The 14,251-nt window shown below is 42.5% G+C and overlaps 1 protein-coding gene across 1 annotated transcript; it reads right to left on the bottom strand.

Moving 5' to 3' along the window:
• Positions 1 to 463: 463 nt before the first annotated feature.
• Positions 464 to 13,541, bottom strand: LOC116399427 (phosphatidylinositol 4,5-bisphosphate 3-kinase catalytic subunit gamma isoform). Its single transcript, XM_031876582.1, has 12 exons — positions 13,116 to 13,541; positions 10,141 to 11,351; positions 8,931 to 9,567; positions 7,984 to 8,049; positions 6,202 to 6,427; positions 5,037 to 5,131; positions 4,150 to 4,293; positions 3,926 to 4,016; positions 2,905 to 3,035; positions 2,388 to 2,499; positions 2,035 to 2,192; positions 464 to 1,575 (listed from the first exon to the last, which is right to left on the bottom strand). The coding sequence occupies exons 1-12, from the start codon at positions 13,359 to 13,361 to the stop codon at positions 1,318 to 1,320; spliced, it is 3,375 nt and encodes a 1,124-aa protein (XP_031732442.1). The 5' UTR covers positions 13,362 to 13,541; the 3' UTR covers positions 464 to 1,317.
• Positions 13,542 to 14,251: the final 710 nt, after the last annotated feature.

Here is a 14,251-nt window from a genome sequence, read left to right as displayed (position 1 = left end):
ATTTTACTGTTATTATTATATTGTTATAAGCATTCCATGAAAATCTTTGTTGTTTGATTTGACCAAATGTGTATGTTGATTTTCCAGACTGCAGATTCAAATAGAAGCAGCAGAGGTTATGTTTTCCGGACTTTCAGTCCCTAGGATAGGACAACCTCCAAAATATTGAATCTTACATTTCCCATGATGCAACTCAAAAGCATCTTTTCATTAGACTCTCCAACACGTATTTCCACAGGCTGAGCACTTCTCTTCATGACGAGTGAAATTACTTGCTCCTGGGTGTTGCCCCTTACACGTACATTACACATTTTGGATGAAAATACAAGTTTAATGTAAAAAATTGAATGTGGTTGTATGAAAAATACAGTCATGATGTGGAGTAGTTGTATGTGGTATGACATTTGTCACGTATGCAGCAGCTGTGGATGAATCTCATACCTGGGAACTAATGACATTATAAATAGCATCGTATTATATCTGACAAATGTCCATGCCTCATTGTTCACATCTCATATAAAGCCTACTGTAGTATTAGGTGGTTTAACAAGACAAGGAGTGTACCATTGTGGACATCACCCTATTAGTTTCCACATTTGTATTCTAAATGATGCGACACACGCCCTCATGAATATGCATGGTGTGTCATTTTTATTTAATAATCTGGGATTTTAGAATTTTAGAACAAATTTGTATTAATCAACCTTGTATATCGCATGCCAGTCAAGTCACGTCCTCATTTTTGTATATCAGGGCTTGCTCTAATCAAGTGTAGATAAGGAACAGACTACAAAGGTCTAGTAAGTTAACAACTGGCACTGACTGGCTTTATACAACTTTTTTCACTTATGCAGTTGCCAACACCTTTAAACTTTGACATGTAAAATCAGTGCAGTTCCCCTTTAACGTTACAGTACACTATATATATACGTATAGACATATACATACACACACACACTATATGAGCTTCTGCTCAATATGAATAAAAATAGGGGCACTCAGACAATTTTACATTTAAATAAAATAACGATGAAGGTCATTTCCTAATTTCAGTAGCCAAACATGCAGAATAGGCGTGTTTGAGGTGCCAGTGAGATTTCTGGCTGACTTGATCTTGACATGCTGTCGACTCATCCTGTTTAGAAAGGTGGAAGAGCATCTTTTGTGCCAAAAGTCTATAAAAACAGCCGCGGTGAGGGAGTACATGAGTTTAGAAATAATACATAAAAAGAAACAATGAGAACAACCACAAAAAATAAAACAATATTACATTTAGACATTAATAATAACAAAATGTTGCAGCACGATTCAGAGTTTCTACTTGATGCCTGCCACCATGTGGATCCACCAGTTGGCCTGCACAGTCCAGCCCAGCTGCTCACACAGAGAGATTTGCTGGAGGAAATGCTCCTTGGCCTCTGCCTCACCCTGTTCCTCCTGGAGCGCCTCCCGCAGGTAGCGCATGTCCTCTGCAGCACTCAGCTCAGGGATGCCCGTCAGCAGCATGAGGGAGAAAAGGGTGACCAGCAGACGGGAGTGCGAGCGCAGGGAGAGGTATGCCTGGGTGCAAGTGTCCTAATGTGAGTAGGTGAGAAAGACAAGAGAAGGAATGGAGGACAAGAAGAAAAGATAAGGAAATAAGGACAAAAGATAATAGGATACAGAACACAATATCTGACAAATATCTACTGTACATTTACACATAGGCACATACGCGTGCACAGTGGATTCACTTGTCCATTCACTTATGCAACACACATACACACACAACCTTTTTATAAAGTTGTTAATGTACGCCTTCTGTAAGAACTAATAGGTTGAGGCTGCAAGTCAAAGATAAGGTGTGAAACCTCGGACGCATTGACAGAAATACTAATGCATTTTGAATGTTTTGCAGTTTGTTTTAGTCTTTTCATAGGATTTGCTGACAATATGACAAATATAGAACAACTGCAGCCTTATCATGATATGAAAGTATCAGTATAATTACACACAACCACACCCACACACATGCACACAATCAGGGCTTCTCACCCTGAAGCGCTGAAAGTAGAGGCTGTTGCGCCCTTTGCCCCTGCCCATGACATGCAGGAAGTCAGGCGTGAGGACGAATGGTACACGCTCCCTGCTCACGCCAAGGAAGTACTTCCTGTTGCCCAAGATGTGACCGAAGTCGATGTGAAACAGGTTCCCTGAGAGGCGCGGGAAATACAAAAAGCATTTAAATCAGCCTGTCAATCAACTCAGTGTGTTGTTAATTTGTTGCTCTTTTCCATCATTCGGTCACTCTCTCAGTGAGATTTACATTATCTGGATTGTTTACATTTGCACAAATGCAGACAGGTTTAACAGCGTGTGGGAATGTGAACCAAACATGTGGCGCATACCTTGGTCCGTGATCATGATGTTGTCATTGTGTCGATCTCCTATGCCCAACACATACGTGGCCACACAGTAACCAGCACAGGAGTGCACAAATCTCTCCACGGCCTTGTAGTGCTGTAGTCAAATGAGATCACAGCAGTGCAGTAACACAATTGGTAACGTGGCAGATCTAATACCAACGCTATATCATTAATATATTTGAAATAAAAGGAACAAAAGTCAACTGGTCTACACTCTTAATTTAGGCACGCTGTAAAAAGGTTCCATTGGAAGGTGAAAGTGTGTTAAAGACAAGACATCTAGTGACAAGATGTGTCCACTGAAAGAAAAAGTAACTGTGTGTGAGCACAGACAAAAATAAAAATGACTATTTCAGTGTTTTAAAGTGGGCAGCTGCACAGACCGATGACATTTAGCCAGACCATCTCAAACATCAAGGCTTGACTGGAGCGGGCTTTTTTCATTCGGGTCCACATCTTGTCGAAAACCCTGCCTTTGAACTACGTCCAGATTACTTACTATTTCCTGGAGTGGACATTTGGACTTGAGCCACTCAAAGAGAGCATCGTTCTTGAAGGCTGCTGACGTTCCTCCCTGGCTCCAGTGGATGGCAGCGATGGTCGCTGCATTCCTCACAATCTCAATCATACCTGTGGAGGAGAAACCTGATGTCACTTTTTGTTGTTTTGTTCATATCACTTTCCAAAGGACTTCCTGTTTGTATCCTGGGTGCTGGAAAATATACGTTTAAAGGACAGTGTTGAAAAGTGTTTTACAGCGCTTGTACATTATTTTTTCTGGCCCAGTTAGTTCCTCTTCATCTCTTAATTATGTTCCAACATCCAACTAACAAAAGAAGCTCCACCAATCAGGGGAGGAGTGGGAAAACAAACCCGGCCCGGGACTTTCGACCCGCAAAAATCCACCTGGAGACACACCACACGTCACACTAAACCAGAATGGAGCTGGAGTAATGAGTCAGCATTTTTGTCCTTTGCACACTCATCTCAAAATCATGGGTTTTATGAATGGGTTTTTGGCAAGACCTCTGAAATAAGGTCTTTGGTTAAGAGATGTTAACGTTTTTTTGTTCTCCGACATAAAATACGTCAGGAATACGTCTTAGAAAAGGCGCTTGCTAACAAGTGTGTAAATGAGACACTAGTCCGCTTTTAGCTTAGCAGTGGTGACATAACCGCAACATCCTGGGTTCGATTCCAGCCTTAGGACTTTCAGAATAACATTTATTGTAGACCTTCATGTTGGTAAATAAAACGGTAATGCTTTATTTACGGGTCTATCATTTCTCAGAGGTTGCCCAAAGAAAACTATGTAACATAGTAAAAAGAAGATGGAAAATGGAGACAACACTCCAAGTTATTATAAGTAGGGTTTAATTAAGTAAGCGCTTTATAAATACATTTTACTTACTTAATTAGGTCGAATGACTTAATGAGCATTTGCTGATATGCAGAACAAACTTTCAGACAGCATAGTTAAACAGCTAGCTGAATAAATCGATAATAAATGTGAAAATGACCTATGTTGTGTCCTGTGGAGATGCAGCCGTACGGAACGAGGTTAAGGTCCAGAGCTTTTTCCTGCCAGATAGAGTCCATCAGCACCAGCGTCTGAGCAGGAAGATGCACATAGTCAGGTGTCACTTTATCCAAAAGGTAGGAATATATTCACTGACATAAAACACCAACATTCTTTATTTTTCAGCGAGATGAATAATTAAAGATCAAATTTATTCTCTTTGACCTGAATGACCAGCATGTCCTGTCTGAGGTCGTCCCCCTCTTTGAAGATTATTCCCACGGGTGTAGCAGAGGTGGGTGACGGCATGGGGGAGAACTCCAGCCACAGTGGCTTCTTCCTGGAGGCCATCACCTTGCTTTTGTCCAGCTGGACGAGAGGGATACAGAGAGAACCGATTTGTTGATGGTGAGCTTGACAGTTAATAGGGAATGGGTTTTATTGAAGGTCCGATGTGGACCTTCGATGTAAAGCCTTACAACTGTTAAAGTTTGATTATTTTTCACAGATATATTTAAAAGTGTCGTCCTTCTAACATCCGTCCATCCATCTGAGCACATGAGCCTGCACACAAACTCTGCATCATTCACTGCCAGACTGGGAATATTTTAGTCATAATTAGATTGGGTAGTTTGATATCACTAGGTGTCAAATGTTTATTGACATCCATGTATGATTGTAATGTAGTAACAATCATTACAGTGGAAACGTTTAACCGAGCGTTCAGTTCACATTCCGACTACTGTAGGTCAGAGTAGCTGGATTGGACTGGAGAACATGAAAAATATATTTGAACTTAAAGAGGAATGAATGGATGGAAAAGGAGAGACAGGGCACGAACAGAGAGAGGAGAGAAAGAGAGGAGGGAAATAGACAAAAAAGTGAAAAGTGTTCTTGTACATTAGCAGCTTAGCAACTAAAAGGCCTGATTGTGAATACCTGTATGTAATCACTGTGTGTGTGGGCTGTTGGGGCATTACCACTCACACAAGACTAAACATGGCCGACAAGGACCATCAAAACACACGAGTAACATGTTGTATTCCACACACTGTCGTTCAACACCAACACACTCAATTTGCACAGACACGAGCAGCATTAGCGAGGCTTACCAGGATCCTTCCAGCTCTGATCCGGGGGTCATAGGGCACCAGGAATTCATTCGGTAGATTACTGTTTCTAAGAAGCTCTTGAAGCTTGAGGGGAGCTAAAGCAAAAGAAACACAAAGACACACTTATAGAAATTGGTAAGGGGGATTGGGGGATCGGATTTCAGCAACTGAACATTGAGGGAGCTACACACAATCAACCAATCACTGATGGCTGGAAGAGTAGCTGTTTGTCATCATGTCCTGCTGCCACAAACACTCACTCACTAGAGCACGTTATACAACATGCAATCTGATATAGACATTTAGAATGTGCTCAAATCAGCAGGACAGCACAAGTAGCCGCTGCTCCTCACTAAAGACATCACTCCGCCATTTACATGGCAACGTTGTACCATGTAACTGCCAGAGCTGCAGCAAAAGCCTACAGTGCTGATGGAAAATGGTTTCATTTTGTTTGATTTGTTTTGGATGGATGTTTGGAAGAGGAAGGAGGAGAACACAACATCAAAAAATGAGACGCATGTAGAAATTTCAAATGAATCAATTGGAGAAATGGAGGAATTAATCAGTCCGTCCCAGTCAACTTCTTGGACTGTATGCAGGCAATCGGCTCCAAGTTGCTGTTATAGAGACTCCCATACAATCTTGACAAAAACGAAATTAAACTCACTAAACTGTCTGCCCTTCAGCCAGTGAAGAGTAGTGAGTGAGGAGGAAGGAGGAAGTCAATGGCAGTGTGTAAAACAGACAATAAAAAGTGTTTGGAATACGTTTGAGTCAACATAACCACAAGAGGTTGTTGAGCATGCAGCCATAACTGGGCATCCAAAATATGACGCAGTTTGCTGCAACAGAATATGAGATAAGCATGTGAGATTAGAAACATGTTCTAACACATGGTCTAACCTGCCTAAAATTCATGTTTCATTTCTACCTTAAGGTACTAAAAAACACTCTTCGCGCTTTAACGAGTAGACAAAGAACCACAAAAGCAAACTCAATGAACGGGATCGTCAAAGCAGAACAGGGACTGTGTTTGAAGACCTGCGAGTGAGTTGTGCCCAGTTTGAACATTTGAAACATACCTTTAAATTTGACTGATTTTGACTTTAGTATATTTATGGTATATTAATCCATTGGAATGTCTTTCTTGGATGTGTCTCACCTGTAGGAGGAAGGTCGGACTTGTCGGGGTACAGTTTTTTAATCGCTAATGCAACCCCCTGCAGGGCCTCCACAGCCTGGACCTGCTGGGTGAAGCTGTCGAGCATGGCCTGACCACAGCCCAGCAGGTAGGCCTCCAGAATCACAGCCATGCGCTGGCGGAAGTACAGACACCCTGCCACCTCACTGCGGACATACCAGAAGAAGAAGTGGCCGATTCTCTTGCTCTGCGGTGAAGGAGGAGACAGTGGAGGTGAGGTGAGTGAAGGATACAGACACAGATGTAGCTGCAGTGTGACAGGGCTGAAAAGATTCACAGTTTAAATGTGCTTGTATCTGCCACAGAGATGTCCATGGTGTCCATCAGGACATATCGATGCATCCAGTGTTGATCTGTTGTATGTGACTAAAGTAGGAGTGCAGGAAGTGGCGCACACTCAATACAACTTTTTCCCTGAATATTTGCCAGCTTGTAATAAAAAATAAGCGTGGTACTATGGAGTGTTTTAAAACATGGTTTGACAAACCCTTGGAAGGAAAGTGTTTAAGTCCAAATCACTCTTTATATTCAGTGTGTGTGTGTAAGTGAGTCTTCCTGTCCTACACACCTACACGCCTGCCATCAACCAACTCGCCACCTCTCCCTGCTCTGCAGACACTTGTTGAAAAATCCACTCATCATGTCCTCAGCCCTGACTTTCCTCCCAGTCCTAGCTAGATTATTGTCTCAGCTACCGTGGTAATTAATGCTTCAGGCCTCAGCAGTTTTTGTGTTTTCCTTGTGTTGCTATGGACACAACATTAACTGCTCTTGTCTCCTGTGCCTCAAGACCATCTGCTCGTCTGCAAGCCTCCACTGTGCACCTTTACCACCTTTAATGTAGGGGGGGAGGGGGGGAGCGAGAGAAAATAAAAAATGGTGGCCGTGGTCTCGAATGAGATTACGCTGCGCAAAACTACAAAAATGGCGGCGAGGTAATTAATGGAGCAATGAGGCACACGATAGAGGCCATACTTACACGCCATGTGCGTCTGAGATAAGCATAACAGCACAGCCTATATGTGTGTATGAGTATGTGTATGTGTGTGTATGGGTTAGTTTAAACAATAAGGAGAAGAAAAACACAAGTTATCCTCTTCTCCTATCCAAAACAGTCTATTGTTCAACCAGTTAATGTAGAACTATTTTTAGAGTTTTCTTAACAGCAACAACGTTGTTCAGCGCCCCCTTTCATAAAAATCGAACCGCGTGGGATGGATTAGAGCTGAGGCTAGCGCTGATGTTTATAGTCTCAGTGACGTCATGGCCGAATAACAGGGATCCCCTGTGGTGCATATGACCCTCATCCAATGAGATGCCAGTGATGTGGTTTAAAGCAAATCTCACACATAGATGAGATTTTGACACCTGGTGGGGGATGGCGTGGTTTAACCCAAATCAGGCTGTTTCGACCACATGGTGAAGTCGCAACATCTGTCTGTCAGTCGATCGAGAGCTGTTCCTCCGATCTACTTCACAGTGGGTGTGCTGCTCATTGACTTTCGTTCACTTCTGCAGCTGGATGTTGGATATGCTAACGTTACAGCCACACTTTTCTTCACATACGGCCACGCACTCTGAACCGGCACTGCACTAGTATGATTACGGATGTTCTTTAAATGTGGGGGAAAATGGCAACAAAAAAGACAAAAATGATGTACTACTAACATTCTTCTATATTAATCTAAATAAAATATGACATATTGTGTGTTGCTCCAAATATTCGGATGCTGCATGACTCACCCGCAGAGCTCTTTGGATGAGGTACCGAGCGAGGAAACTGTCATGGTAAGGTTCCACTTTGAGAGTCTGAATGAGTAAACAGGATAGAGAAAGAATAATGTCACCAATCTGTAGTCAAGTATGATACGGGCCTCTTCATAATAACAGTACTTGAGTTTACTGGCTAATGCTAAAAGGTTTCACGTCCTCTTGGATGTATCCAAACTGAAAAAAAAACATAATGGGAGAAGATTGTTTTTTTAATGATGATTCACAAGCAATGTGTTTACTTAATTCTTTTATTTTTATTCCAGTCTTAAATGAGAGCATCAAACAGGTGACACATCAACACCTGCACAATACAATGCAGTGCAACACAACCCCCTCCTTCGTCCCATTCTCTGACTGTGGATCAGTGTGCACAAGCATCCATAAAGTACAGAGCACACATATGGCATCTTAATATTTTGCTAACTTAGCAATAATTAGCTAGCTAAAAGCAGTTGTCTATTTAGCCGTTAATGGACGCTAGCTAGAAACGAGAAACCTGCTTTTGCCTACCTCTGTCCGAAATTAACGACGCATTGTTTTGACTAAGAATTTCATTTGTAAACTGTATGTGTGCTGTGCAGAAACTCAACACGTCTAGCGACCGTAACTAAGGCTGGAGCTTAGAAAGCGGTCAATTATCCAAATCCAGTTGAAACACAGTGGATCTGGGGCTTTTTGGGGCCCCTGGGGGTCTGGAGCTATTTGTTTAGTTTAGGAATAATACGTTTGGATATAAATCTATATTAATCATGCGTGGTGTTTTTGCATTTAATTGCATAATATTGCTACTGGCTTCCAATAGAAAAGTATGTTCAAATATTTTGTTATTGTTACAGTTCCTCCACACACACACACACACACACGTTTTTCAGATCAACAACACACACATTTATCTCCGTATCTCTACAAACACATACCTGCACCAGCTGAAGCAAATACATCAATACATCGTCATTGGACAGGCTCTCCAATCTCTGGACTGCTAGTTTCCTGACCGTCCTGTCAGCAAAGTCCATGCTTAGCAGCTCCAGGGCCACCGTCACATCCAACTCTCCAGGATCCCAGTTTCCCAGCAGCCAGTGGACATCCTCGACCACTCTGCGGTTCATCCAATCAACATTGCGCAGATATTGGGGTAGATTCGAGGCGTAGTGGATGCTCTCCTCCCGGAACCTTTTGAGGCAAGCCCTGTTGGTGTTGGTGACTGAAGATGGGGATCTGAGAACTCCAGTGTCTGTCGATGAGTCCTGGCAATGTTTCTCATGCAGAGAGGAAGAACCTGTGCTGGGTAAGGTGGAAGGGGGTGAGGGGGTGGTTGATTTGGTCGGGGGGAGGCTGGAGGAACGACTGCCGGAGCTTTCAGAGTTGCTGAAGCTATTTGGCAGAACCACAGGGAAGCTATAGCGGTCTAGAAGGAAGCTGATAGCCATGGAGTCTGCTATGTCTGGGTTAGTGGCAGAGGACAGCTTGTCTGCCTGGTAGGTGATGGCCCCTTCCTCCACATCAGGGTAGGACCACATGTGCATGGTGTAGGGGCCCTGGCTGAGCACGGACCTAGAGGGACAAACGAGTGGACAATTTGAAAATTAATTTGAAATAAACAAACCCTTCAATTAGAGTTTTGCGGAACAAGTGTAGCGGCTGGAGGTCAGAGACGCACTCAGCCACCCAAAATAGGATTCAGTTTGCTGCAGCAGAATGTGAGATTAGCGGTGGACAGACACAGAGGAGCAAACTCACTCACGGACGCGCGGACCCAAGGGCAAGCAATTACATGACTCTCCTGGCGGAGATGATTATTTCTGCATCATTGCCATCACAGTGATTATAGGGATGTTCCTAAAACATCACCTATCTGCTTTATTATTATTATTATCAATATCAATATTAATGTAAATAAAACTGCTGTTTCTTCTGAATTTCTGCCTGTATGTCTTGTTAAACATATAAAATCATGTCTTACATTTTAGAAGCATAATTTCCATAAAATCTGTCGTAAGAAAATACAGTAGGACATTCAACCAAGTCGCTTTTTAATCAGCTACAGTGCAGAGACATTTCATGTTAGCGTGTTGTCCCTTTCTGACATTTAACACTGGAAATTGTAATTAACATTAAAAACCTTACCTGTGGTCAATGAGGAGAAGATTGACAAAGTAGAGCACATTTCCCTTCCCTTTCTGCAGGTCCGGTGCTTTATTGACAAAAGACAACTTTGAGTCTTTGGTTACTGAAGGTTTTGGGTCTTTGGTTACTGGGGGGATGTCACCACCACTAGCATTAATAGTGAAAGCCAGCTTGGCTCCACGTGGCAGATCCCTGAGGAGAACATCAAAGTCCAGCCACTCATTCCACAGCACTTCATCTGCGAAGGCCTTGGGAAGGGAGGACACCGAGGAGAGAACCTTGTTTCCGTAGAGTATGGAGGCTTTTACGTAAACAGACTGAGGGCATTTGCTCGGAAGGTTTGGGATGTCGAAGCCAAGCAATTTCACTCGGAGCCTCCTGTTGCAGTCCCACAAGGATATCATGAAGATGTCGTCCAAATCCTTCCCTTCGAGGCGGAGATCGTCGTGGGAGCTGAACTGGCCACTGGAACCGTCAACAAGAGGCCAGTCCACGAACTTGACAGCCTCGTCGGCGAGCTCCGACACAGGGACCACAGAAAGGTGGAGGTCTTGGTTGGTTTTCAAGCACTGTCGAACCCAGAGGAAATCGCTCAGGGGGTGGTCTCCTGATAAAAACTCCTCCCTCCCGGAGACTTTCAACACCAAACTGTCCGAAGTGTCATAATCAAGCCTCTGGTTTGCCGCCACTCTTCTAAAAAATGTGAGAAGAACACTTGGTGTTGCACTAAAGTCCACCTGTATGCTGAAGCTGATCTTGCTCATGTAATGGAAGGTGACAGGGAGCTTTCTGTTCAGCTGGTCCTGAAGGTCATTCGGAATGGGAGCACACGTTACCCAAGGCTCTGTGGCATACAACTCATCATCCCGATCCCAGAGCTCTTGTCTTCTCGGAGATGCCAGTTTCCTGCGGGTGAACGTGAGCTCGCCGAGTCTGTCAGACGCTTCTCTCTCCAAGTCGTGTCCGATCAGGTTCGCCAAACACCGCTGTTGTTTCTTCTTCTCCTCCGAATCGACTGCCATCAGCGGTTTTACCACTATGTGCGCCGACAGACGGCCGGTGTCGTCACATGACCATGGGATGTCCAACGTCCTGATGACCTGACAGTCATCGTAGGCCTCGTACCAGTCATCCCCCCTGGCATATAGCAGAGTGTATCTCTCCGGGTCCAATACTGCAAATGGGTCTGGGTGGCAATTTTGTTCCTGTGCCTGAAGGCATAGAGACAAAGATTTTGGAAAATTGTTGATGGTTGCAGCTTGATTATATATTTTTAAACCAAAAGTCTGCAGCCACACCAGCAGCTCTGTGAGGTAATGTCATGAACTGTAGACAGCATACAGCGCAGTGGTGGTTTAAGCTAAACGATATTGTCAGCATGCTAATATGCTTATAATAACAATGCTGACATGTTGATGTGTAGTGTTAAAAGTAGTGCTGGGCAAGTTAACGCGTTATTATCGCGTCAACGCATTCATTAATTAACGCCGACAATTATTTTATCACGCGTTAACGCAGTTTCTTTCATTTATTATTAAGCGGACATTTTTAACACAAGAACCATGAACAGCTGTGTTTGTGTGGCGTCACTTCCTGCTGCTGCTGCCGACCCCCGGGTGATGACACGCCCGGACCAGAACCCCCCTTCACTCCGTCACTGTCGTCCCTCCTGTCTCACACACACACACGCGCGATCGTCTCGTTACAGGATCAAACGTGACAATATCAAAATACATATTGTCGTGTTTTTAAATGAACATATAAGCACGTGAGAACAAACTGCTCTTAACTGCAACTTTTTATTAGCATAACTTCCTCATGCAGGTTACTGCCATGGTACAGACCCTCTCCAGGTTCCCTTGCTTCACCTACATTCCCCTGGGTCCTAAGTTCCTCCTTGTACAGCTTCGTATCACCCTCTATGTACCAACGTACATTTATAACAAATACCACACATATCTCGGTAATTAGCGTTGCATATGTGTCTGACCAAAATACCAAAAAAAGCAAAAATTATTAATTTAAATTAATTTTTTAGAGTTTTTAAAGTGTTGTGTTTGTAATATGTATAATAAGCATCATTTAGTTATCGCTACTGAGAATTTAACAAACATAAAAAAGAAGAAAACAACATGACGTAGATAGGTTTGCAGTTTTTAAGGTGTATATTTCAAATTGCATCTCTTACACACATGAAGATAAAGTTGTGAACACCGGCTGAATATCTATGATCAGAATCATTATAACTGTGTTATAACTGCTACTGTGTAAAGGGAATACTGCTGTTAAAAATAACCTTTTTTGTTGAAAGTGTTTGCAAACCAAATGTTATTGCACTTTTGTTCATATAGCAGTACTTTTAAAATAAAAGTGCGCAACACATTACTTTTGAATTCATTATTGAACTTTGCGCATAACAAAAAAAATCATGCGATTAATCGCAATTAAAAATTGTAATCATTGCCCAGCACTAGTTAAAAGTTAATAATAGATAATAGAATATGATGCATTGGTCTAGTTTAAACTATGGCCAACAGTATATAGAGTTAAACAAATCTACACCAGTAAAATGCAACACACACATTAATGCAGCATTGATATTAATCCAGAAACATATGTAGTAAAACACAGACCGGCAACATTTTACTGCAAAATGTATACATTTACTTTTGATACTTTAGGTACATTTTGCTGATAATACTTACATACTTTAGCTTAAGTAATATTTTGTATGCAGGACTTTTACCTGTAGTGGGGTATTTTCAAAGTGTAGTATTACTACTTAAAGTCAGTAAAGGATCTGAATACTTCTTCCACCACTGCCTTTTGAGACATTTTAGGACTTTTCCTGCTCTCCATTCCCAACACTCAGTCACCACCAGTAGCACCACCTGATCAAAAGGTCAACATGTGTAAAACACTCAGAAAGATCTTCTTTTTTTTAACAATAGACCATCTGATAGGGTTTTACCTACCTCCATGCAGATGCATAGCCGCAGCTGGTGGACACTGCACTGGGCAGGGAGGATGACCGACACTGACCCGCACGCCATATTGACATCGTAATCATCATCGCCAGACGCCTGCGGTGGACCGAGCCCGTGCTTGAACTCACAGATGAATTTCAGGTTGTTCTCAGAGCCGCCCTGAGTTGGCCTCCCAAATAAAGAGTCCACAGCATGTGGACTGACAGACAGGTTCAGGAGCAATGAGAGATCCATCGATACTTAGGAGAGAAAATCACAAACTTAAATACCTTTTTTTAAGAACTCTGAATTTGACTGATTATCGGATCCATCTCTGCAGTGTGGTTAATGGGTTGTTGATAGAGCGTTGCAGATGCAACACGCTAACAAAGGAAATACAGGTGCTGCTTTCTTAAGATCCTCAGGTGGAGTCCGTGTGAGTCTGTCACCTGTTTGACTGTGAGACTGTGTGTTCCCTTTTTTTTTTTGGTGACTTCCTCATTCTTTTACACCACAGTTCTCAAACACGTAGAGATGAATACCAACAAAACACTTACGGACATTGTATCGGTTGACTTCCTTGTTCCCTTTTTGCACTTAGATAACAAATTGTAGTTACCCTTTCTCACATTTTCACAGGCCTGGGTACTTTTTTTAAGGTGTTCCACTTTAAAACAAATGCAATAAACAATGTAAAATGTTTCTCTTGGTTTACCAGTCAACATTTGTTATGTACTCAGAAATGCAGTCGAACAGGTCAAAAGGGACATGTCTTGCAGGAATGCACCAAACCTGTTTGGGTGGTTTAACTTGCTATCCTGAGAAGGCCCTTTAGAATGGATAATGGATGCACTTTCAATTCACAGTTGGAATATTACTAGGTCTTTAGACACAGTTGCCACCATGTATTAGAGGTGATTTTCAAGCGGTGCTTATGACAACCAGTCACTTTAATATTACCTGCTGTGAGGTCTCTGCACTTAAAGTACACTATTAACAATAATCAGTACAGCACTTTCCTGTGACAGGGATTGAAAAATAACTTGCTGTTAACAAAGAGGCATGTTAAGCAATAATCTATACCAAAGGGCAAAAACAGCAGATTAAAACTGACAAACAAAAGCTATTCAAACTGAATTAGATTG

The sequence above is a fragment of the Anarrhichthys ocellatus genome, unplaced genomic scaffold (assembly GCF_004355925.1).
Source record: "Anarrhichthys ocellatus isolate YVR2014 unplaced genomic scaffold, GSC_Weel_1.0 scaffold111, whole genome shotgun sequence".
NCBI classification, from domain to species: Eukaryota; Metazoa; Chordata; class Actinopteri; order Perciformes; family Anarhichadidae; genus Anarrhichthys; species Anarrhichthys ocellatus.
Note: the sequence above shows the minus strand (reverse complement) of the source record. Positions and strands in the feature narration are given on the sequence as shown.

Excerpts from the sequence above, each read along its gene's own strand:
- LOC116399427 (XM_031876582.1), bottom strand. The coding sequence starts at position 13,361 with ATGGATCTCTCATTGCTCCTGAACCTGTCTGTCAGTCCACATGCTGTG. Across the intron at positions 9,568-10,140 it reads CTTCTCCTCATTGACCACAG|GTCCGTGCTCAGCCAGGGCC; the intron begins GTAAGGTTTTTA and ends TTGTCCCTCTAG. Across the intron at positions 6,428-7,983 it reads TCATCCAAAGAGCTCTGCGG|AGCAAGAGAATCGGCCACTT; the intron begins GTGAGTCATGCA and ends CCTTCACCGCAG.